The sequence below is a fragment of the Pagrus pagrus genome (genome assembly GCF_965226575.1).
Source record: "Pagrus pagrus genome assembly, chromosome: 19".
In the NCBI taxonomy this organism is placed as follows: domain Eukaryota; kingdom Metazoa; phylum Chordata; class Actinopteri; order Spariformes; family Sparidae; genus Pagrus; species Pagrus pagrus.
In genome coordinates, this window is record NC_140203.1 from 2,097,522 (window position 1) to 2,122,984 (window position 25,463).

At 44.5% G+C, this 25,463-nt stretch overlaps 1 protein-coding gene across 2 annotated transcripts in view; it reads right to left on the reverse strand.

Annotated features, from left to right (window-relative positions):
• Positions 1 to 1,774: 1,774 nt before the first annotated feature.
• Positions 1,775 to 25,463, reverse strand: part of adamts6 (ADAM metallopeptidase with thrombospondin type 1 motif, 6) — a 66,115-nt gene continuing 42,426 nt past the window's right edge. For both annotated transcript variants that reach the window (XM_084383994.1, XM_084383993.1), the window contains 11 exons: positions 23,814 to 23,916; positions 22,591 to 22,724; positions 19,025 to 19,148; positions 18,208 to 18,288; positions 16,198 to 16,361; positions 14,809 to 14,947; positions 12,144 to 12,273; positions 10,013 to 10,217; positions 9,754 to 9,930; positions 6,065 to 6,221; positions 1,775 to 4,842 (listed from right to left, as the gene is read on the reverse strand). In XM_084383994.1, coding sequence (XP_084240120.1) covers positions 4,733 to 4,842; positions 6,065 to 6,221; positions 9,754 to 9,930; positions 10,013 to 10,217; positions 12,144 to 12,273; positions 14,809 to 14,947; positions 16,198 to 16,361; positions 18,208 to 18,288; positions 19,025 to 19,148; positions 22,591 to 22,724; positions 23,814 to 23,916 — 1,524 coding nt within the window. In that variant the 3' untranslated portion in view covers positions 1,775 to 4,732. The remainder of the gene's footprint in view (positions 4,843 to 6,064; positions 6,222 to 9,753; positions 9,931 to 10,012; positions 10,218 to 12,143; positions 12,274 to 14,808; positions 14,948 to 16,197; positions 16,362 to 18,207; positions 18,289 to 19,024; positions 19,149 to 22,590; positions 22,725 to 23,813; positions 23,917 to 25,463) is intronic.

A 25,463-nucleotide genomic window follows, 5' to 3' on the forward strand; every position in this document is an offset into this window, starting at 1 on the left:
ATGTCTGAGCCTGAGATGATGATGCAGCCGGCGTGTCAGAGTTAGGCCGATAAGGACAAAAGCTTTTTTTTTACAAACCCTCCTTCTCCGATTCGGTCACCCTAAACTGAGGCAGCGGATGAATGGATTTCTTCAGCGGTGGTAACGGGTATCCTGGTGTGATGCCATTAGCTTTTCTCATGCCGTGGGTGCTTTCCAAGAGTTGAGTGAAAGGACAAGAGTATATATCTCTGAGAGCCTGTGAGAACGGGGCATCCACCCTGGCACCGACACATTCGATCCTCAGTGTACGTCAGGCTTTTCTTCCTCTCACAGGGATCACTGTGTCGACGACCAGAAATGTTGCACAGGCGTTTATTGAGGTTGACCCACAATCACAGAGTCTCTATGAAAGTTGCTATTTTTATTGTATCTTCCATCTTCTTGACTCGTTTAATCTTAAGTGGACTATTTTCTCCAGGAACAAACCGAGGCTGTGGAGTGGATTTTGCAACGTCTGCGTTCATGACATCACACACTTGTTATCAGGATTTGGTTGTTTCGGTCCAAAAACATTTGAAAAGTCAATAATAGTTTGATCGATTCATTGAATCTCATCCATGAGTGTGTTGAGCCAACAGGAAGTCAGCCGGCTTGGAGGCGGGCTCTCGTGCACATGCTTTCTGACTCTAAAACCTTTTCGGCCTCAGTTTTAAAGACTTAGAGACAAAACTGAACACGAACACACCCTCGTTGCTCGTTATTTCCTAGGTGGGCTTGTTTTAACTAACTACCTCACTTCAGCTCCACCTATTTGCCATTTTTGATTTGCTGGGAGTTGAGTCAGAGCTCTAGAGTGGAGCCGTGACAACAAGTTCAAAACGCTTGGTCGTCACATGAAGCACACAGACTTGATATGATAATAATACACAGCTTACCCTTTAAAACAGTCTGTTCTGCTGCAACTCTACTGGACTGCTAGTATTTGCACTAACTTACAGAGTCCACTGGAATAAACAGACGTGACTCTTTATTCTAAGGGTTCTGGGCGGAGTCAGGTTCTGCCAAGATGCTGACGTCTGGTACCAACAACTCCGAGCTTCATTCTGGCTCTTCAGGAACCTCGAGCGATGTCACGGCGGCTCTGTCCACCATCTTTACGGTCAACAGAGAGGTGTAGAGATGACGTACTTTTGTAGGTGGTGGAGTTTATGATTATTACAGGTTTTATTCATCAAGATAATCTTCACAGACGACATCAAGGTCACATGACTTAAACGTCACCACCACTGAGCGTCTTTCTACACAGTTACTATACAGGTTTTCTACAAACTGATCAATGTACAAGTTGTAAACAACAGTTGTAAAGTTGTACTAGTGAGTAGATGAGTCTTTAATGTCCCCGACAACCTCTGTAGTCTCAATTAGACCCTTTTTTAAGATACTTAAGTGCTTTATAATTAAACTGTGGGACATTTAATGTATTTTATGTTGTAGAACAAAATGTCTTCAGCCTGTGGGAACAACACACTTTGTTTCACACATTCAACTGAAAACCAATAAAAAAAATTCATAGACTTTGAGACGAGGGAACTGGACGTGCTAACATGCTAACAACCAATAAAGACCATGTCAAACCACAACGTGTCGTTATTGTAATCAAGGTTTTAATGAATTCATCTTGAACACAGAATCCTCAGAGTTGAACGTGTTTTGACAGACAGAGGAGAAAATGAACGGACCAACACAGAGTCTCTTTAAAAGCTGCTCTTTTTATTGTATCTACTTTTTAAAAAAAAAAAAAAAAAAAAAAAAGGGCTGGTGAAGGGCTGTATCACTGCATTTTTTTCACTATGCTAAATTTCAGTTTGCATGCAGTGAAACAAAAATGTACAAGTGAGACAACGCAATAAATTAGCATATAATTTACATTTGAAAAAAAAAAAATTAGTAACAGTGTACCAACATTAATACTGAATATAAAATATAAGCAAAATAATCACGATGCTTTTTTCATTTCTCTTGCACTTTAAGGTACAGGTATAAGCAATGTGACATTCAAACATCCGAGTTCACAGCAATGAGTACCAGTTTGATTGATTTCACTTCTCGTTTTTTTTTTCTGGAGGCTCCCGTTCTCCCCCCGCGGCCAGCAGATGAGTTAGTCCGAGCCGTTTTCAATCCACTGTCCTTCCCCAACTGCCTCATTCAAGGTTTGGTAACCGATAAAAAAAAAATCTGCTCGACATGTCATACTGAAGGTGGCTACAGAAAAAGTAGCAGCAGCAAAATGAAAAAAAAAAAAAAAAATTAGTTGTTAACAGCTTCGATGAGATTCTTGCACACCGTCTCTCAGGTTTCTCCTCGGCGTTCCCTTTCACGACCGACACCGGCAGACGGGATCGGTTACAACTGGGCGAGCGTCCATTTTTGTTGGTAGCACAAAAACAACAATACAACGGTTAACAATGAAACATTTTTCCCAGTGTGAGGTATAAACAGATACATACAAAAAAAACAATAACATGACCAGCATTTACCAACAGAGATATCTGACAAGGATATTATTTCATATTGTTTGGATCCAGCCTCACGTTTAAGCACACTGGAGAGAGGGCTGAATGGAAGCACCCACTTGATAGCACCAGAAGCCTGGGAAGGCCGTGACCCCTCGGGAGCAGAGCGGGAGGAAAAGAGGAGGTAAACACAGTACTCCATGGAAATAAAACAAAATAAAAGAGGGGAGAAGCACCATCGAGTCGGCTGAGAAACGTTATCTGGAGGGGTGTGTGGAGCCTGGAAACGAGGTCTGGCAACGATGTGTGTGTGCATAAAGGAATAGTTAGACAGTTTGGGAAATACGTCTATCTACCGAAGATTGATACCACTCTCATGCCTCATGACGTTAGCTTAGCTTAGCATAAAGACTGGAAACAAGAGGGACACTCCTCGCCTGGCAGCAACTCTGAATCTTACTTATTAACAGTTTATGTTGGTTGTGTGTGATTTAAAAATGAAATGGTGATAACGTGGTGAAGACACACATTTGAAAATATGTCGAGTCGATTTAAATTTGCAACATAATTAGGCACCGTCAACTGCTTTGGAGCGGCTAAACGAGGTTGCGCAAAGAGTATTGTCGCGGTAGAAGTTAGAGGTGGTAGAAGCAGTGGCCGGAAACAAAACCTTTCATTTTCGTACCGCTAATAAACCTCAAGCAGAAGAAGAAGAAGAGAAATAAACAGTCGGCCCGGACATTTAGGAGGGAAACCACCTCGAGGGAGCGAAATAAACGTTTTTATTCTGTGTCGTTTCCATGAACCTTTTTCAGTGCGACACTTCAGACTGAACGATCAGAGAAGCGATTCTTAATTTCCTGTCCTGTTTTCAAACGGACGAAAGAAACAAGGTATGACGTGTTTCGTGTTTATCAGTGAGGTTGAGTTGTCTTCCAGTCTTTTCTGGTCTCTAACGTCTCCTGGCTAAAGCCTCATAACTACAACACAGACATGAAAGTGGTATCGAACAAATAAGCACATCTCCCAAAAAAATGTCAAACTTAATCCTTTAACTCTTGATCAACACAGAAACTACGACCATCGTCTGATTAGATAATCATCCGGCTTAAAGAAATAGTGACTGCAGTGTGATTCTGATGAACAAGCTGCTTCGTAGAAAATGCTCCTTCAAAACGAATCCTTCAAAAGTGAACTGAAAGCTCCTCACTGGATGTTTCGTGACAAAGGCCAGTTTGGTGACAGTGTTTTTTTTTAAAAGTGGCCCAGGCACCGTCCGACGATATCTTCATACTACGTTTGGACTAATAACTGACGCCGGGTCGTCTTTGATTTGTTAGGAACTAAGGCACCCGTCTGGGGGGGAAAAGGAAAAAGTGATTTAAAAGATCCTCCTCTAACCACGTGGTATTTTCTGGTCCTGGATTAACATCATATATAATATACAAATCCTTACAGTATATAAGGGTTTAGCGTATGTTACAGTATGTAATATTCTCATTCCAGCACAGAGACATTGAATATGAATTCAATCACATTACATTCCCTTCCATGACAGTAGGCTACTATCTGACACAAACATGATCAGAGGACAATATCTCAGCTCTGTTTGGAATCGTACAATAAATATACAGTACACTGATGGGGTTTCTCTGTCGTATTTGAGCGGTAAATTGGCAAAGTATTTACACGGAAAAGTGCACCGAAGCCAAAAAAAAGTCTGCCTGCCAATAGCACCATCACAGTCGTCCCACAGACGGGAGGAGTCCCGACACCGTCACCGAGCGAGGAGTCCTCCCCTCCGTCCGTCTCCGTCTCCGGGGTCCGTCCTCTGCGAGCGATGTGTGTCCAGCACTTTGGATTCATAAAACAACAAACACGAAGGAAGACTAACAATGATATTAATAATTATTATTATAATAAAAATAACATCACCAACAAATAATCTTCCGAGTTCCACTTCACAGAAGTGAAAAATAAAAAAAAAAAACAAATAAAGAAAGTTTGTGTCAGCGTTTCGGGCTGAGCAGTGGTTTGGGTTCCACCACGATGGAGGGTCGGAGGATCAACGGGGGGAAATCTGCTTCTCACCAGCGCTGATCCAGAGGTCTGTTTGTCAGTCCGCCCTGTGTTTCTTCTTCTCTCCCTTTCAGTGCCGTGTCAGCCTCCCTCCATCTTTTTCTTTCTGGCCTTTTCTCTTCGTCTCGCTGCGTCTCGCTCTTCTTCTTCTCCCGGGGTCAGTGGCCCTGGCAGGTCTTGCAGCACATCTGTCTGAAGTACGCACGGCTGCAGAACTTGAACTTCAGTACCAGCGGGCAGTAGGCCACTTTGTTTACATCTTTGCATTCTGGTGAGAGAAAGAAGAAGAAAGGTCCGTTTATTTAAAGCAGCTGCAGGGAACGTTCACTTTGTGTTGATTCTGGCGGCCCCTGTGGACAAAAGCAGTACGAGCAGCACCGCCGACTGACACAAAGATCTTCTACATGTTTCACGTTTGTCAATTAAAAAAATGTTAACAACATTGTTCGTTTATTGGTCATTGGTTGCAAGAGGCAGGTAATTATCAGTTATTGGTACTGCTTGAAGAAAAATCCATATCGTGCATCCCTAGTTTTAATTTTCTGATTTATTACCTGATGACTATGTCTTGTGTGCACAAGAGAAGATGAAGACTTGTGCTGTTCGAGGTATTCTTCGTGTATTTGTTACAAAATCAGCCGCTTCTCGCTGCGACTGCAGTGCGACGGTGATACATGAGAGGCTCAGACTGGGGCTAACCTGCTACATGAGCGCTGGTGCATCTCCCTCAACAGAATCAAACTCTGCAACTATACTTGGACGCAGAGGCTGAGACAGATCCTGGCCTCGTTCACTAACTGGGCTATCTGCCATCCCTACTGCACACACACACACACACACACACACATGCACACACACACACACACACACACACACGCACACACACAAACTGCTTGCTGGATGCCGGACAGGCAGCGCTCTAAATGCCTTATCACGATCAGAGTGTCTTCCCTTATTAGGCTTTGGCCCCTGCCTCCGCAGAGCCAAATGAAACGAGACGTTGCCTCACTGCTGTCCGTAAAGGAACAATTAGCCTACAGCTAATCCCATTAGCCGGCCTGTAAACGCTGCTCACGTTTTCCATTCAGGCTAATCGAAAGGGCCTTTCTCGATGCATCTGAATAGCCATCCATCATGTGTAAGTGTATATGGAGGGCTGAGCTGTTTCGCTCTGACCAGGAGCCAACCTCACTGGAAAGATTAATGTAGCTGGCAAAGTGTGGAGGAGTGTGTCATCCAAGCGTGTTTAGGTCAAAGTAGAACGGCGAGGATGAAGATGGAGACAGTTTATAACCTTTTCAACTGGAGCTCGGCGTGAAAGCGGCGCACGTACAGTACGACACGCTCACACAAAACCATCTGTCTTTGCATTTGGGAGGAAGCTGCGGTTCGTCCGTCTGGTGACCAGCGTGACGAGAACTGTCGAGCAGACGACTCGTCGAGCCAGCGCTCTTAAAAACGTGATGGCAGACTCAGATGTGTCATCTTACCGTCGCCGTTGGAGATGGGGGTGGCGTCGCACTTGCTCTCGCACTGCTGCATGGTGGTGGGTCGGAGGGACTCTGCGCACTCGTTAGACGGCTGCCCGGTGTAGGACAGACACTGCACCGTCCTCATCTGCTGGCCCAGGCCGCACTGGGCCGAACACTGCAACACAAAAACACCAGAGTCAAACTGTGCAGGAGTTTAGACAACTGGACTTTAACAGGGTAAATGAGGACCGTGTTTCCCTGTGTGACCCTGACAGACACACACTCAGCCGTTCAGAGTAATCCCTGCACACACACACACACACACACACACACACACACACACACGCTGCACGGCTTGATCCAATCAACCAATCATCAGGGCTCGGAGGCAGCGGGCAGACAGAGTCACCTTCTCTTCTGTCTGATTCAGCCGGCTGCCTCTCAGTGACTCTGTTTCCTAACTCGGAGGAACCGGGTCAAGTGTTGCTCACGAGGTTTTTCTCGAGACGGAAACAGAAAAGTGTCTCTTGTTACTCTGAGCTGAGCTACGAGCTGAAAGAGACGCAGGTGAATCGTTTCAGATGCATTTATAAGGCTTCATCCACGGAGAGGTCGTAACCACAAATACTTTTAACTGATGATTAGATCGACATCATTTATGATTTCTTATGGTTTGAAAGACTTTTTCCACAAGACTGCAACAAGAGGAGAAGTGTTTTATATTTCACATGTACGTTAAAAGTTACTTTAAACCTGCAATAACTGATCTGATTGGACACTTGGAAACACAACTTAAGTTGATACATCAAACTCGCTGCTTTTCCAGAAACTTGTGTCATGTCACAGGTCAGCAGGTCTCATTGTAAACAGTCAACTTTATTTCTAGAGCACGTTCAAGACCAACAAATGTTGACCAAAGTGCTTTTTACACAGAGAAAACATCAAACACAAAGAGAATTACATAAAAATCACAAAATAAAATACTGAGACCATAAAAAGTAGGTGGTAATCACCCTCAAATCACCACGATAATTATCTCAAAGTGTATTAAAAATGACCCAAATATAATTTTTCCATTTTCCAACAAGCAGCAACATGTTTAATGAGTTAAAACATCATCAGCAGAAGTTAAGTAGAAACCAGTTGGACCTTTCCTGGAAATGTAATAAATAAATAACCAGCTGTTTATTAACTGTTATTAAATAATATTTTCAAGACATTATGAGGTAATTATTGTGGTTATTTGGGGTTATTTCTAATATATTGCTTCATAATTAATCAATTTGTGTTACTGAAACTTTGATGAATGTGACTCTTCTTTTAGCTCTAGTTTTGGGCTCCACCAACTCCCCGAGTTCAATCACAGCAAATCGATCGTTTACATTTTCAAGAAGCTCAAACTTAATGAGAAATGACTCGATCGACGGACTCGCCTCGACCACAGAACAAAAGAAGGAAACATTTGTTAAGGTGCACCTGCATTTCTTCTTCTACGGATGTGCCAGCTGTTACAATAAACTCGGTTCTGTGGGCGACCATAAAAACTTCTTCGCAGAATTTAAAAAAACAAAAAAAAGAAAGAAAGAGCACAAAAACAATCGGAGTCACTGCCAACACACTTTTGGCAAAACACGCTCCTCAGAGTGGTGAAACAACACACCTGTCAGCCGCCGCCGTGAGTGTGTGTCCGACGTACGAGTGTGTGATGTGAACCCAGCCTTCAACAAATGGCCGCCTCGCCCCCCCGCTGACGACGGAGCTACCAGGCTTTCTGTCACCTTCACTGATCCCCTGTGGCCGCCTCAGATCAGTGCGCCCGCATGTCATCCCTTCCCAATTAGAGAGTCTTTATTAGGACCCGCTGCCGGCCATGACAGATGGCGTACGTCAATGGTGCGACTTAAGTGGGATTTGAACCGGTGACCTTTTGGCCTGGGAGAGCAGGAGCTCGGTAGCTGGCAACAATCTCGCCTTTCTGACGCATCGAAGGGCCGGCCGGCCGGCGAGGGACCGGAGCAGCGAGGGCGAAGCTTGTAATTACAGCCAAGAAAAAAAAAACAGAGGGAGAGGGCTGCACACACACAAACTCACACACACACACACACACTCACACACACTCAGACACACTCAGACATCTGCAGCGCATGAGAAAGTGCTGTGTAAGAGCAGACTCCAGCTGTTGCTCTACGAGGTATTAACCTCGGCTCGGCGTGACGAGGAGTCGCTCTTTGATGGCCCACGCTGAGGTTATCAGCCGGGTCTGCTTTGTTTACGGCTGTTATTGGCACTGATTGAATTGTAAAGGTGTGTTACTGCTGTTTGTGTGTGTGTGTGTGAACGCACATGTGGCCGTTACGAGGAGAAGCCGAGGGAGAGCCGTGACCTAGACTGCCTGACTCTTGACCTTTGACCTCTGACCCAGAGCTAAAACCATGACATCACCTCCACCGGAGCGACGAGTGACCCGGAGACACCGACTTCTAAACACCAGAGCGCACTGTTTGAAATTCCACTTTACACTGAATTATTAACAAATCCAACAAAATAACAAGCCATACTTTTTGTAGATACAGCTCCTCTCTGACGCACGTTTGTTGGCGTCCGCTCACCAACATGAGTCAGCTGTGTTGTAAAGTGTTCAACAGCTCTGCTGAGCGCACTAAGTCATGTCAGGGTGAGCCCAAGAATGCTACTCCTCGGCCTTCGTCTGAATCGTGTTCCTGGAAGTGATCGAGAGGCCTGGACCGAGGCAGAGATAAACTTCAAACATTCAGGGGGATATTACTGCCACTGATCACACACTCCAGGCCCCCGCACACACACACACACACACACACACACACACACACACACACACACACACACACACACACACACACACACACACACACACAGTCCTGTGTGTCATCCAGGTGTAAATTATATTAACCATTCACCAACACATGGGATCTATCTGTGCATCTTTTGTCTTTTAAACATTCAAGATGTCCTTTTAAAGGATTAACCAGCAGACAGTTGTTCAGGAAGCTTAAAGGAAGAGTTCGCCAAATATATTGAAAACTCAGTCATCATCTCCTCCATGCTGATGTAAAGTCAGGTGAAGTCTCGTAGTCCACAAAACATTTCTGGAGCTTCACAGTAAAACAAATTAAAACGGTGTAGGCCAAGTCTCTGGGATCCCTGAGACCCCAAATGGATTTGCAAATATGTTATTTACGCCCTTTTTTGAAACCGAAATCTTCACTGTAGCTGCTAAGCTAAAAGCGTTAGCACGCACCCGTCCCTCGTGACATTATTTACACATTCGCAGCGAGGGACAGGGTGCACGTTAACGCTTTTAGCGTAGCTGCTACAGTGAAGATTTCATCTTAAAAAGGGGACTAAAAATCATATTTCTAAATCAATTTGGGATCATGTGGCTTCCAGAGACTTGGGTAATGCTAGATGAGCTGTAAGGAGCCATTTTATGTTTTTACAGTTGTTGTTTTTTAACATTTTAAATCAAGTCTCCAGCTGCTTCAGTTGTTTAGCAGAATGCTGCAACTCTGTTTTACTGTGAAGCTCCAGAAATGTTTTGTGGACGACGAGACTTCACCTGACTTTCCAGACACTGACTGAATTATCATTTTTGGCTGAACTGTTCCTTTAAGTTGAAAGAAAAAGACTCTTCGATGTGATGTAGGAGTATGAAGGAGGTGCCGTCCTACCTGTCCCCATTCACCGGGGATCCAGCGAGGAGGCGGACAGCGTCCTAAACTGCAGCGGATTCGGACCGGAGGTTTGTTGTGGCTCGGGCAGTGGGCGGGCGGGAAGGTCTTGGTCAGGTCGCTGCTCTTACACAAGGCGATGCGGTGTTTGAAGCCGGGGCCACATTTAGGTGTGCACTGAAGAGACAGGAAGAGGTGTTCAGGGGAACATCTCCACAGCAGCAAAATGAGCTGAAGCAAGCTCAGTGTCTCGTCTCACCTCTGACCAATCCAGGGTGACCCACTTGGGCGGGCAGGACTGGTTGTTGCAGGACTCTCGTTCGATTGGGCGGTGAGTCAGACAGTGGGTGTCCTCCAGCGTCTCCTCCTCAGCAGGGCCGATCTTCCTGATGCACAGGACCGTCCGCGTCCTCATCCCGCCGTCACACGTCTTCCCACACTCAGACCAGTCGCCAATGAACCACCTGGAGGAGGGAAAACAAAAAGCCAACAGTGAGCGATGACCTCCAACTCTCCTGTTCGCTCTGTGTACCAGAGTGTTTCACTCCCTGTGGTTTCTTCATTACAAACAGGCTTTGGAAATTAGCTGGAGTGTAAAATCACATTATGGCTCCGTACATCTGAGTGACTTCATCAAGGTTGGATTAACAAAAAGGGCAGAGCGGGAAAAACCCCAGGACATCGAAGCCAGCCGAAATATGTCCATAGTAGCCAAAGTTGGCACTGAATCTTTTCATACTTTGATCAAACTAGAGCTTCAACAATTAGTCATTTTACTGACGAGTCGATCAAAAGAACATTATTTGCTAAATTTGTCATTTTCCAAGTAAAAATATCAAACATTTGCTGGTTTCAGCTTCTGAAATGAGAGGATTTGCTGTTTTTCTTTGTCATTTCTGACAGTAAATGAAGAGTCTTTTTGTTTTGGGACGCTTCCTCCTGCGCGGTGACACAGAAGGAAAACAGTTCCTGCAACAAGGTCTGTGGACTATCTTCAGTGAGCGGGTCATGATTTGTGCCATCTGGTTCCTGCAGCTCACATCAAATCTAGACAGATAAATAGAGCTGGAGGTGAGAGGAAATGTATTTATTTTAGATTTTTTAGGTGATTTGTTCCTTTAAATGTCCTGTGCCGTGCCGTGCCACTGAGCTTCTGACCTCCATAAAATTAGATCGACCTTATTCAACTCTTTGTCTACAGACTTCAGGACTGAATATCATAAAACTGCCGAGACAACAGCCCTCCAAACACGTCCAGCCTGAGAGATATTACATCATCTGCAGGAATGTATACAGAATTAACAACGTGTTCAAACATCTGTGTTAGCTTTCATTACCCGAGCTCATAAAACCCGGCCGATTCTAAAACAATCGTGTTTACACGGTCGGCGTTACTCGGCCTTTTCCTGAGGCTGCTGAAGGGGTGTTTGCCTGCGTAACAGACACAAGTGTCATGTGTGCACTGTAACTCAATACACACACACACACACACACACACACACACACACACACACACACACACTGCAACAGCCTTCAAGTACTAATCAAAACAAATGAGATACCACAAGTCTGCGTCCACTGGATACAGATGTGAAAATAAATAACCCCGGACTGAAGTCTGAATGTATGAAAACAAATGACCCCTCACGCAGCACATTTATGATACTGTCATTGTTTTTGGCTGAAAAAGACGCCGACACTCGCTCTCGCACACGAGTAATCGTCAGATCGTCTGAATCTAATTAATGCATTTAATCCCAACTTTTTTCCAGACGTGATTGAAGCGAGTCCGGCCAAACGCTTCCAGCTACGGTGTGTGTGGCTCGCAGACATTTGGCCACCGAACACAAGTTCATATTGCACCTGTGTACGTGTATATTACCCCTCGAGGATCGGCCGCGAAGCCAAAACAATCAAAACACAGGTGGTCATTTTCAAGGGGCTCTAATTTTTGGCACGAGGCAAACACTGAAAATAGTTAACATATGAAGTTATAAATCACCGCCTTTCTTATTTTATTATTTTCTTCCAAACACGAGCTCACAAACCGGCTCGGCTCGTTGCAGGAGGATTAATATCGTGAGTCAGGCTCTTTAACTTAAAGCTGCTTTACTCAATATTTATACACGGTCAGGTGTCTGTGTGTGATGTGAAAGGCGACACAGTCGTTCCTCAGCTCGACCATGAATGTATTATGTAGACCTGGATACTGCGGAGACACTCGGCCTTGTCTCGAGTTTTCCCCGTGGCCACCTGCGAAAAGTTCCCCAGCAGCCAAGAAAGTATTTTCCCCAAAGAAAACTTTTGTTATGACTCTGAAAACTAATTCATCAGCTGATTGAAAGACAAATAATCGATACTGAAATGAATCAAAACTCAGTGTGACGTACTCTGGAGGGCAGGGCTCGGTGTTGCAGTCTCTCTGGTTCTCTGGATGTTTGCTGTCCGGGTCACAGTAGCTGTTCTGGACCACCGAGTTGTCGTCCAGCCTCTTACACACCACTTCCTGCTTCTGGGAACCTGCAGAGAGGGGGAAGAGAGAGAGTGATCAATAAGGGGCAGCGCAGATCTCTCTCGCCCAGCTGATTAAAACCCCCCCCACCCCAAGAAACATGGAAGCCGGCGGCCGTCGTGTCGAGCGCTCGCTGTGTTTGAGCGGCGGCGGTATCGCTTTCAGCCTGTAGTAAATCCAGACATGTAAATTCCTGATTCTTTGCAGGATATCTTGGCAAATCACTTTTACAGAGCAGAGAGCTCTTTACTTTGGCTTCTAACGGAGAGAGCGAGGGCTACCGTATCAGTGTCACACCTCCCACTGGGTGTGTGTGTGTGTGTGTGTGTGTGTGTGCGTGTGTGTGTGTGTGTGTGTGTGTGTGTGTGTGTGTGTGTGTGTGCCATACCAACTCAGAAAGGGGCTGTTTGGGCCCTCGTGGGACGTATCCCACAGCAGACTTGTCTGGCAGTTGTAATGAGATATGGATGTGTGTGTTCGTGTGTTCGTGTGTTCGTGTGTGTGTGCGTGTGTGTGTGTGTGTGTGAAATATAGAAAATCTGCCCGTCTGTGCTCAAAATGTGAAATACAGTTTGGAGGAGCAGTGCGAGGCATGGGGTAGAAGAGTTTGGGTTGTAAGGCTGTCAGAAGGTGTTTTTCATGGGTTTTATTGCTGCAGTGAAATATTCAACAACACGTCGTGATGAGCTGAGCTCTGATGGGACGACGATTAAATAACATTTCGCTGATTTAAAGCTCAGCGGAGTCACAGGCACAAATTAGATCATTTGGATCAACAATGCATCGGCATGTTTACAACACTGGAAGGCCGTGCGTGTGTGTGTGCTGTGTGTGTGTGTGTGTGTGTGTGTGTGTGTGTGTGTGTGTGCGCTTCCCCATCTAAGGAATAGATTCAAACTGCTGCTCAGGACTTGGAAATCCTTCCTTTAGAGAAACCCACATGCTTATTCAGTCATGCTTTTACAAAATATTACAAACCCGTCCAGGCCACACTTGACAACTGGGAAGAAACACTATTTATTGTTACATGAAACCCATTGCTTTTGGGCTAAAAGGTTTGGTTTAGTCATTCTTGAGGCCTTGGTCAACATTTCAGTGCGGTTTCAGATCCTGAATGTTTGACTGTGTAGGACGAAGAAGAAGACGAGCGGCCCACGAATCTGTGCGCAAGCTCTGGTAAACCAGAAGCTATGCAGAGCAGCTCATTCACAGAAATTACACCATATTCATTACGCCGGCTAAAATATGGAAAATATACATATTGAATTTATTAGAGGGCTCAATCTCCAGCTATAAGTAATGATTTTGGATCGCAAATTATGATACTGGGTTTCCACACACTGCTCCTCAGCGTTTGTGTAATTACTAGTTGGGGGGAAGATTTACAGAATGACACACACACACACAAGATATGAAGCATTAAATATTTGAGACTGTTAGAAATATTCAGAAGGAATTTAGACACCCGCAGTGTGTTTTGGTACTCAACACCAAAATGCTTGGGGGTGCTTTTTCTTTTTCTACAAGGCGACTGGAGCTCAGCAGAAGGTCGACGCGGAGAAGACGGCTCTTCTCTCGTAGAAAAATAAAGTTTAATAAGTTGTGCAGACGCAAAACAAAGAGAGAAAAAGATGAGAGCTGGACCCACGCTCCGCTTCAAATAATCCATGAAGTTTTTCTGCATTTAACGACTGACAGGAAGAAATTTAATGAAGAGTAAATAAATGCATGAAGGTTTTTTTTGTAAATCCATCAGGGTTGTTCAGACGCCAGCATCAGAAATGCCCCCAATACTTCCTGAAATGCTGGACTCAGTGTCAGCGGGTTTATGCACCGATCTGATACCACGTAATGAATTTATTACAAACAGGACGCTGATACTTCCCAGCAGCATCTCATGGCTGCAGCGAGTAACAGTCTCAAGGTATCACATGGTCATAAATTGACAGTTTTCATGTTGTTTACATTTGCTTATGAACTCTTTGTGGAGTTTAGTGTCTGTCAGATCATAATAATTAGTAAAATCACAAGAAATCATTCATTCAACCCAAAAACCCTTGTTTTCATTCTTTGAAGGGTTGAAACTGATGATTATAGTTGTGTAAAACATGAATTGTGTTATTTTATGAAAATCTCATCCATTGCATCCCTTAATGCAACTTGTGTGACTGAGCACATCCATAATATAACATCCATACAGGGTGTTAAGAAATAATAACTATAATAACTAGTTTCCATCCGCCTACACTTGGCTGAAGTGGAAGAGATGTTTTTTTCTATAACAACCAAAACGCACTGGAAACAGGCTCGGCAGATAACAATGACACACATGAAGCACTTTGTGGAAATTCTGTTCGACTCGATGCTAAATTTGGTTCCCAGCTGGAGAAAGCACGACTGAATGAACATTAAAAATGAAAGTGGACACCCCTCAGGTTCTTGTCAACACCTTCCACATTGGCAAAGCTACAGCTGTGTTTCTGTGACTATTAACAGAGTCCAGAGGAAACATACTGCAGTGGAGGCTTCCAGTGCTGACTCACCTCCAGAGCAGGTAGCCGAGCATTCGGACCAGGGCAGGTGGTGCCAGGAAAAGCCCACCTCGTTGTCACCACTCCCGGTGCGCTGGATGGGCACGTTGAACTTGTAGCGTATTCCCATGTTCTGTTCCTGAAGGAGAACCTGCAGACGAAGCCGCAAACAGAGAGAAACAGTAGGAAGAAGAAGGAGAAGAAGAAGAAGAAGAAGGAGAAGAAGAAGGAGAAGGAGAAGAAGAAGAAAGTATATTTAGTAAAATATATGTGTTCAGTATGAAAACAATAGGGGGATAATGATAATAACTTCATCTGAGCACAGAGTCAAAGTAGCATTTATATGGAGTTGTGTTTCTCGCTCGTTGTAGCTCCGTTTTGGTCTCCTCCATCTCTTCCTCATCCACTATACACTCAGTTATGCTCATGTAGCTGATGAGAGCGCTGAGACTGAACAAACACTGGGAGGCTGCAGGTCTTAAAACCAAAACAACGAGCTGAAAGATGCTTAAAAGCTCCACAGAGCTACAGAATGAGGTCCCGATTCACCCCTCCCTGGTGATTTGAGCCATTGTTAAAGGAAACGTTCACCCAAAAATGCTAAATTTAGCCGACATCTTGTCTCGTAGTCCACAAAACATTTCCGGAGCTTCACAGTAAATCGGAGTTGCAGCATTCTGCTAAACAGCTGAAGCAGCTGGAGACTTGATTTAAAACGGAAAAAACAACCAAAAATAAATAAAATGGTTTCCTGAGATCCCAAATATTTACACACAGGCTAAAATCTTCTCTGTAGCTGCTAATGTCAAAAACAATGTTTAAAACAAGTCTCCAGCTACTTCACTGCAACATGGAGGGAGGAGATAGATTCACTTATCGATCACAGCAGCTCTAAACGCTGTCTGGACAGGCTGGATCAGTACAGGATCTGGTGGGTTTTTATATCAGCCTGCTCGACGCAGAGGGAGATTGAGGCAGTCAGGCTTCGCAAGCCGCAAAGAAACGGCCAGCGGTGGAGTGGCCGGGTGCTCGTCTGTGTGGTCTGGTATTTTCAGCATTCATTTTCAGGCAGAAACCACCGAGTGTTACGACAAGAAAATGCTCTGTTGCCTCACATGAACACACAAACATGCAGCGAAGAAAAGGGCATTCACTACTTTACATGAACGAGATACAACAACCCGGATGCCGACATTGTTGGCACGCATTTAACCCCAAACCGCTGGCTGAGGGTCACCTGAGGTCAGCACCCAGATGTTGAGTTCAAGACCGACACGACATTAAAATGCACACAACTGCTCGGATGGACATGAAACGAAAGATGAGCTCCAAACATCATACGTGTAACTCAGGGCACAATTCAAACGGGATGAAAACATTATAATATTATCTTGTTGTTACCATGACAATCAGGTTTTCAGTGGTGGCTCCCAGCGCCTCTAAAGACTCGGGCTCATCGGAGGGTCTCTTGTAGTGGAAGGCCGTCCCCGCGATGTCAAACTTCCTGGGCCAGTCGATGGTCCACGCTCCGTTGATGTAATAATCGTCCCCTTCAGATTTCAAAGCTGAGAAAAAAATCACAGAAAACAAGAAATACTTTTTAGAAAGCTGAAATCAAAAGCAGACAGGAACAGTAGCAGGTGGAGGCAGTCACTGGGTGTGATGTCACCGTCGCTGTTCATCGTCATCGTCGTCACTTCCTGCCTCTCTACGGGGTCGAGCAGAAACACTCACACACAGCGTGAGCGAAGACATTCACGTGCAGCGACATGTACATACGTCTAATTCGGGAAGGAGAAAGAAAACACGCTTCAGGTGAAAGCCTGGACGGAGCTCATGAATACCACTCTGTCTGGTTGTCAAAGCAGAAGTTGGTCTCCAAGCACAACAGATCTGAAAATATCCACTTTCTGAGCGTTGAAATGAGGCCAAATTGAGGAGAAACGATCCAACCGCTCGCTCTTCTGTCTGTTTGGCTCGTGCTCTGCAGATTCCCCTCTGCAGCGTTTACGCAGATTAGATGAACAATAGTTTACTCCTCTTTAACATATCACAATCCCCCTCACAATAAATTCAATTTTCAGCACATCTGGCACTCATTGTGAGCATTGTGATCTTGTTATTCTGAGCGGGACAGTTTACACAAATCCTCACCGACGTCCCAGACTCTATTTTTATGTTGTCTCGCTTAGTTTTTACTTTAATATAACATCTTTAAAACTTTGCTGACCTAAATAGCAAACAACTCAGACAATGCAGCAGAAGAGAAAATATTATCTTTATCACTGGGGTCACAGATGAAACTCATAACAATGTTACAAATTGCTTGGAAGGGAAAATCTCGTCACACACAATAGCCAAAATTGCACTCTTTAAACTTTGATATATAGACATCATATCCCTCTAATCCTGGTGGACCAGGCAGCTGTCACCACGGCCCTATAAATCTGATGCGGCTCTCTGGTTCAAAGTGTGACTTAAGCCCTCCATCAACACCATCCGCTATAAATTCAACACGCCGTCACACGTCTCTCTCCTGTTAATGAAAAGACACAGAACGGGCTTAATTGAATCCGGTTGTTTGATTGTTTTGGGTCAGGCGCTGCCAGTGTTGCAAATAGTTTTTGTTTAGTCTGGAACGGAGCGGATGAGTCTGGTGCCAAGATGGCCATCACATGTGTTAAGATTCAGGGTTGTGTGTTATTTTCTTTTTTTACAGACTCGGTTTTACGGCTTCGCGTTAGACAACAGGAGATTAAAACGATGCCATCTTCTATAATTTGCTCTCAACAAAGACACGAGGAAATCCCAGGAAATGTGGTCGACACAGAGCTGAACAGATAATACGAAACAGCTTGAGGTCGCGAATACGCCAATTCATCGCACTGCAGTGAACGACGGGGTCCACAGCCACTGCAGGGTCCACAGCCACACCAGTGCCTCCTCAGTGGTGCTGTGAGCTAAATGCTACAGACATAATGCTAAAATGCAGCAGGGTCGGGCTGTTTGACGAGGCCATCGTCATCCACTACTGAGCCCCTTTACCATCACAGCATCATGATTTAAAGGGCGTCCCACCAGAGACTGCACAAAAGTAGTTTGTCCCCTCAGAGTCGCCGTAGGGCCGGAGTTGTGCCGTGGGTAAGAAAATTAAATGTTTGTTGCTGCTCAGCGCCTGATGTTACGTCTCCAAGACGCTCGGTTTCCATGTCTTTTCAGTGAGCTGCTGTGTTTCTCTCAATCGTGCCGTTGTTTTTTTATCAAAAACAAAAATGTGGACCTCACATAGAAGTCAGTGAGCTTCATCCTCTGGGGACCACGAACATGAACGAGCCACACTGCCAGCACGACTGAGTGTACATTTGTCTCATAATACATGTGACTGGTGATCGTTTCGAGGTCGTCACTTACCGATGTAATTTTTCGACATGGCGAGTTCTTTGATCTCGATGTGGACCGAACCTTTTGGGATCTGAACCACCTCCATGTAGCCTGGAAGACAAGAACAGGGGTCGTTAAATCGGTTTCTTCTCCCACTCAGACTCCCCCCAACCCTCCTAATCTCATTTCTACAAGACGTTTTTTACAAGACAGTCCAGACAGGACGTTACATATCATGTTCGGTAGGAGGACGTATAGAATAAATTCCAATTCACCCAAAAAGGACAAAGCAGGAGGACAAAACAATCCCCTCCTTTCTTAAACAGTCACACACACATACACACACAGTATTTTTAGATGGTTTACTAGCCATACCATAGAAGGAGAAATATGTTTTCTCTCTCCCCCGGCTCTCTATAGACGACCTCGGGCGAAAGCCGACACCGTGTCCCTATCTCTACTCCTCATGTCTTCACTGCATGATGTAATTAATGGGAGAAATATTATGTTTTGATCTATACTCTGACAACATCAGTCTAAATAGCCAGAAACATATGTTCTGTCGGTGGGTGACAAAGGCAACAAAGGCACGCTTCCACGAAAGATTATGTGTCCTGGCTTCAGGACGTGTTGACTTCCAGACAAAAGGGACGATTTCTTCACAATCGTCTCCGGTGACTTTGACTTTGTCACATGTGGTCATCAGACCAAAACACACTTTCTCTCTCTCTCTTCTCCTTTTCATACCGAGTGGATCAGAAGAAGCCTGCGAGCTGCTTTATTACAGAAACCTGAGCTGACACAACATCTCCGTCTCTCATCCTTAAAGCTGGGTGATGTGTTTTACCTCCTCTGGGCAGAGACTCGTTGAAGAGTCCCTCCGTCGCCTCGCAGGTGCTGCCGTCGCCTCCGCACACACGGCATCGGTCTTCTTTAGCGTCAGAGCTCAGGATGTTGTCGCAGCCCACGTGCTTTGAAGCCGACAGGGAATGAGAGTTAGCATTGAACGTATTCAGGATTTAACATCATTTTTACTGTGAAAATTATTACTTCATCACAAATCTACTAATGTCAGATATCAGAGCACAGACTTCATGATCTTTAAAGGTGCAATATGTAGGAATATAAGTTGAAAACATTTAAATTATCAACTGAATGTGAAGAAATGTGAGGTCTGGTGTATTATGTTGCAGAGACATCTACTGAAGCTAACATGCTAACCAGTTAGCCCCGGCTGCTGGCTGCACGGCTAATAAGCTAACGATAGCCACAGTTAGCAGCGGCTAGTGGTTATTCTGGTGATACGCTGCCCCCTGTTTGTTTTGAGTAAGGTGGCCAATTCTTACATACTGCACCTTTAAAGGATTCATTTTGGAAAATGTTTATTCACTTTCTTGCTGAAAGTTCAAGGAGAAGATTGTTTTGACCATCATGTCTGTCTGGGAAATACAAACGCCGCCAGTTAGCCAGCTAGCTAGCTGATTAGCTAACCTAGCTCTGGTAAAATCCTCCTGCTAGCACCTTTTAAAGCTCTCGTACACCATCCTGCTGTCAGAAATACTCATCGCAGAACCAAATGTGTTTGAATCCACTGCTAAAAATAGCTCCCAAAAAAAATGCACCGTTGTTTCAGCTGCGGATTAATCTTTTTCAGTGTACCTATATATCTGCAACCTTAAACATACTCAATAAAACACCAGACTGATCCTTTAACACTCTGAACAGCTACATTGGGATCCAGCAGATTACAGCTGTAGTTGCTAAAAAACTTGGCAGGTTTTTTCATATCAAACACATGAGAAATCATAAAACATGATGTTGATACTAACCACTGGAACATATAATAATGTGCTGGCTCCAAATTAACTTTATTAAGCAGGCTGCCTGAAGCCCATTAAATCTTTATCTGAGCTCAATCTGCAGCGATTGCATCATCGTAGCTTAATTGGTAAAACCTCAGAATGACCGCAGTCAGCAGATTTCGACTGAAGCTAAAGATCTGCGTTGTTCCCTCGGCCAAGGAGGTCGTCGATGTTCCCACCTGTGTCAGTTTGTTGGTTGTTTGTTGGTTTGTCAGTCGGGTTACACAGAAGCTACTTAACGGATGGGTCATGGCCCAGAACTGACCCTGTTAACTGCTGGTGTGGATCCAGATGGAGGGACGGATCCAGGAATCGTTTCCTCACTTTCTTTAACATTGTTTTTTTAATTTTGCAGGAAACAACAGACGGATCTTGGTGAAGTCCAAAAAAAGTGACAATTTGATGCAGATCCAAATAAAAATCCAGATCTGGCAGACGTAAATATGTTTGGCGGAGGTATGCGCTCTCCTGAGTAACACCTTAAAGGGTGCCACGACTAATTTGTCCACATTAAAGTGTGTTCACAGGCCTCGGGGGAGTTTTGCTGCATGTGTGTTAAAAAATAAAGTATAAAGCCTTTTGTGTCTGCAGAGGAAGCTGCATGTAATCTGATAGAAAGTTGCATTGTGGGTAATGTAAGCATCAGGTTGTGAAGAAGAAGAAGTCAGTTGAAAACCTGCTGCCTACATTACCCACAATGCAATGCTTTGCTCTGTTTTATATCCCTGCAGACTGAATATCTTTGGGTTTTGCCGTTCAGATTGAACGGCAGACGGAACCTGTCGTGTGTTGGATATTAACGGGGCAGTAACGCCGTCTGCAGACCGTGCGCTAGCAGCTTTATCAACTCTGTGTTAATGTAGTCTGACAATACATCTGGGAGGATTACTGTTATCACCAACACTTCCACTCCTCTGGATCTCCCCGTTCTTTCTCCTCTCCCTTCGCTCTCCCTCTCTGTGTCTCCACCACCTGCAGACAGCAGAGCGGCTCTGAGTGTTTCTGAGCGCCGTCCAAGCAGACGGCGTTCTGGAGATTTATCACAATGTGGCAGCGAAAAACCCAGCGAGCCAGCCTCTGAAATAAAAACGACACGCTGGATTCGGACTGGAAATAAACCTGCAACGCTCCTCTGGTAGGGAATATTCCACCTCTTAGGATTCTCTTCCCATTAAAACACACACCATGTTGTGTTTTTATATTAGAATCAGAGTAATGTTGTTGGCACGGACGCAGCGCGGTGCACACCAAACAGGAATCAAATTGTACGGTCAGGTGGAAGTCAAAGCAAATACTTAAAGCGAGCAACCAAGAAGTTATTTCAGCTGCATCTCGGAAAATACACACAAAAAGACCCTCATCTCCACACACACACACACACACACACACACACACACACTGGACAAAAAATGATTTATGCTCATGAAAACAAAGACGGCAGCGACTGCCAAGTCCTTTCAATAAAATGTTGTTTTCCCTTGTTATTAAGTCAGCCTTTTCAAATATATATAAAATCATTATTCAATCACAACAATGATTTTTTGTGTTTTATTTATCACAAAACAATCCCAGTCGAGGCTGCAGAGGACTGATAAGAGTCAGAAACAGAGCGATGCCAGTCACTCGATCACAATCAGCGACTCAAAGGCCCGATTGTTCTTCACTGGAGGATTGTGCAGTCTTGTGCTTCTGGCAGTCGTGTTTACACAATCAGTATCTACCAAACTGTGCAGACGGAGATAAAGACAGCGAGCGGGAGGCTGCTGAAACTCTCGTGCTATTCTCTCTTGTGCTGCTCGGTCAGTTAATGTAAAACAGGAGGGAATCAGTCGTGAGTTGACAAAATATGAGTCACAAACGAGCTCGAGAGCCTCTGAGGATCTCGTCAGAGTGTGGTTGGTCATTATATCATCTCAGGGCAGGAGATGCAGAGTTTTATTGCATTTTACATGCTAATCGATCATAATACTGGATAATACTGCATCAACAGCACGATCTAATGCCGCCGTGCTGTGATAATAATTAAAGGAGACAAATTATGTTAATTTTCAGGTTCGTAATCTTATTTTTCTGTCACTACTATAAAAGGTTTACATGATTTAATGCTGCTTGGAAATTATTCTGAGGTATAAAGTCAAAATTATTACTTTTCTATCTCAATTTCCACTTTTACTGAGACTTTAACCTCTTCTTATGACTTTCATCTCATATTTATGACGGACCATGTGAATATTTATTAACCTCAGCTGAGTTTTCGTCTCATCCTTCTCTTTAACGGGCTGTAATCAGCTTCCTTATTTATTAGCGTGAACCTCGTGCCAGCAGACGGTGCCTGCAGCAGGTAGGCTGGTTGTTTATTCAGAGCTGCTGCTGTGTACTGTAACTGCTGTCATCCTTTTTTCCCCGCTGTGAATATTTTTGCCTCTGACTCTGACTGCGTGCAAAGCCTGGACGCGTCACGTTTTAAATGAATATAGGTTAATAGTCTGGCTCAGGTGCTGCTGCTGCTGTAACTCTTAGAAAGTTTGATCCCGTGGATTTAGACTCTTACCTTACACTCTCCGTTGATGCAAATGTCCAGAGAGTCGGCCTGGCACCGGGTGCCGTCTATGACCGCAGGAGAGCGCTCTGTGTAGAAGTTGTAGCCCTCTGCCAGGCAGTTCAGCGCACACGGCTTAACACCACCTGGTTTACACAGAACATACAGAGCACATCGTTATCTGGAGTTCAGCCTGCACGCAGACAACAGGCAACATGACCTGAACGCTCACTCACACAACACATGGAGACCAGCAAACACCGGTGTTGTCCCAGGACTTGCGGCCAGCTCTGGGATCTCCACTGCACTTGTTGACAATAACACTCGTGTGGAGGACAGTCAGCGGCGCTCAGATCTAAAACCCAGAGCCTGACGTCACTGTAACACTGACACCAACTGAGACAGCTCACCCTGCCAACAACAATTACACTGACGCAGGTTATCTGCTGTTTTTATATCACAGCCCCCGGCCCGAGGAACGCTGGAAGTCAGGAGGTGATGGATTCGACAAAACAGACCCGAGTGATAAAAGACATCCAACTCCAGCTCTTCCATCTCTCAAAGAAAATAAAAGTCGTGTTTACATGCTTCGAACTTTTATCACTTTTTCTTGTGTTTTTAGTTAAGTGGATATTTTCCATGATCTGTAGACATCAAGGGGAGAAGTTAGGGGGAGACTGACAGCAGGCCTGCACTCCTACACTCCTGCCAATAACTGTGATTGAATACAATAGCACTTGCAGCAAATCTGGCTCAGTCGGACAAGTGTTGATCCAGAAGAGACCGAAAGAATGAGTCCTTTTCCTCGGGGAGATTCCTGACATGAAATGTGTCAGGAGGCCTGTCCAAAACGTAAAATCTGCCAGGTCGGACGAGCAGCAGATCCAGAAGACCAGCGAGAGTCGCTGAGCACAGTAGAGCAGCGCAGCTTTCTGGGCGCACATCATACAACTCAGCCATTTTGACGTCTTTTCAACAAACTTGGCAACGACAGAGATTCTTGACTCTTTCGCTGACGAAACACAGAAACCACATGATACCGACGGTGCTGTACTATTGGCTGACAAACCGTGTCAGACGCTGGAAGCAGCTGTCAGAATTCTGACACAGAGATGAACAGAACAATCATTTCGGACCCGACAGCATTTTTAAAATGAAAGATTCATAATGTTCACTGCTCTGGAATATTTCCCTCTTAATAAAACAATGTATAAGGATGTTGGTCCTGAACTCACCACCAGTGTACGGCTTCCAGTTGTAGTACTTCCCACGGAAAGGCATGCTGTCGAAATCGGCGCACTGCTTCTCCCGGAAATCACGAGATCCGACAGGGCAGGCCTGCAGCGACAGAGGAGACATTTCTGAATTTGTGATGCTTAAAGGGTCAAACCAGGACCAGTGTCTGAGCTCTTTAATTACAAGCAAGCATATTCAACCATTTATATAAAAATATGAACATCTGAGTCTTGAAACTTGAGACTGGACTGTGGATAATATATGTGCTGGATGGTTTGTCTCTCTTGACTTTACTCCTTTTTTTATTTCTTTCATCTTTGTCTTTTAAACTTTAAAATGTTCTTCCATACATTACTGGTATTAGTCAACGTCTGAAGCCTGTCGTGCAGCTCAGCATCTCGTTTCTTGTTGTTATTGAATAAAAAGTTATATTCTAATAAAAGTTCAGTATTCAAAGCAAAACTTTCCTGAGTCGTGTCACAGTGAATTATTGTTACGGCTTAAAGCAACACAGACTTTTCTGATTAAACTGCATTACCGATAACTTCTTATACATCTTTGACAACAAATAAATGCAGACTCAAAAACATATTTCAGAGTCTGCCAAGTGATTTTCATGCCATGTGGAAATGAATGGAAACCAATGCAGAACATAAACATCCATAAATACACAAGTCTGTGGCCCGCGATCAAAACAACAACCGTGATTTTAAGCAGAAACGGTCCCCTAAGATCCTGAACCAACGCAGGCATGTTGTTACGATTCGAGTACCTGTTTACTGTTTACTATTATTATTTATTATGTATTATAATAAATAACTTTTTTCTCATCGAGAACAGTTTGTTTAGTGTTCGGAGGCTTCGCTTTGTTTTCACGTGTGGACGCTGCTCCAGTGAGAGGAGGTAAAAAGTGGAAAGAAACACTTTATTGGTGTGAAAAGGTCCTCAGAAACCCCAAAACACTTTCCCCCGGGACGAATAAACGCTCTCAGGTCAAAGCTGTATTTCACATGCTGAAAGTGCTCCACACTGCAGCAGCCCGAGCCACTTTCATTACCGCTCAAGTGTTTTACCAATATGGCAGCTTTAAACTCGCACATCAAACACAGACTGAGTCAGAAGAGACAGAATAATATTATTACAAGTGTGTGTTGAGACGACAACGCAGGGCCGAGTGAGGTTCACACGCGCCAGCACGAGTCAGAAGACTTCAAAGATCACATTGAAGGAGATTATTTTCTTTATCAGTTAACCGGTTGATTGTGTTTTGAGTAATTGATGAATCATTTCACCTTTAATTGTCAGAAAATATCTAATAATCACAAAAAAACTCACCTCCGAGCTCAAAGTGCCGTCGTACAAACACCAAAGCCCAAAAAAGAAAAGCAGCGAGTGTTCACGGGGAGTGTTTGTTGTCGTTTCCAGCTGATTGACTATTTAATTAATTGACTAACCAGCATTACACAACTCTGAATGCTTATGTGACAACATCAGCCTGCTGCAGCCTCCAGAGTTAAAGGGGAACTCCGCTGATTTTACACGTCGAAGTCAATTTGCTCGTAATGAGGCGCACTACTGTACAAAACAGTTGTATAACGTCTGGAGCTTTGTCAAGTCTGAGAAACTTCTCCTGACATCACGTCAGTGGG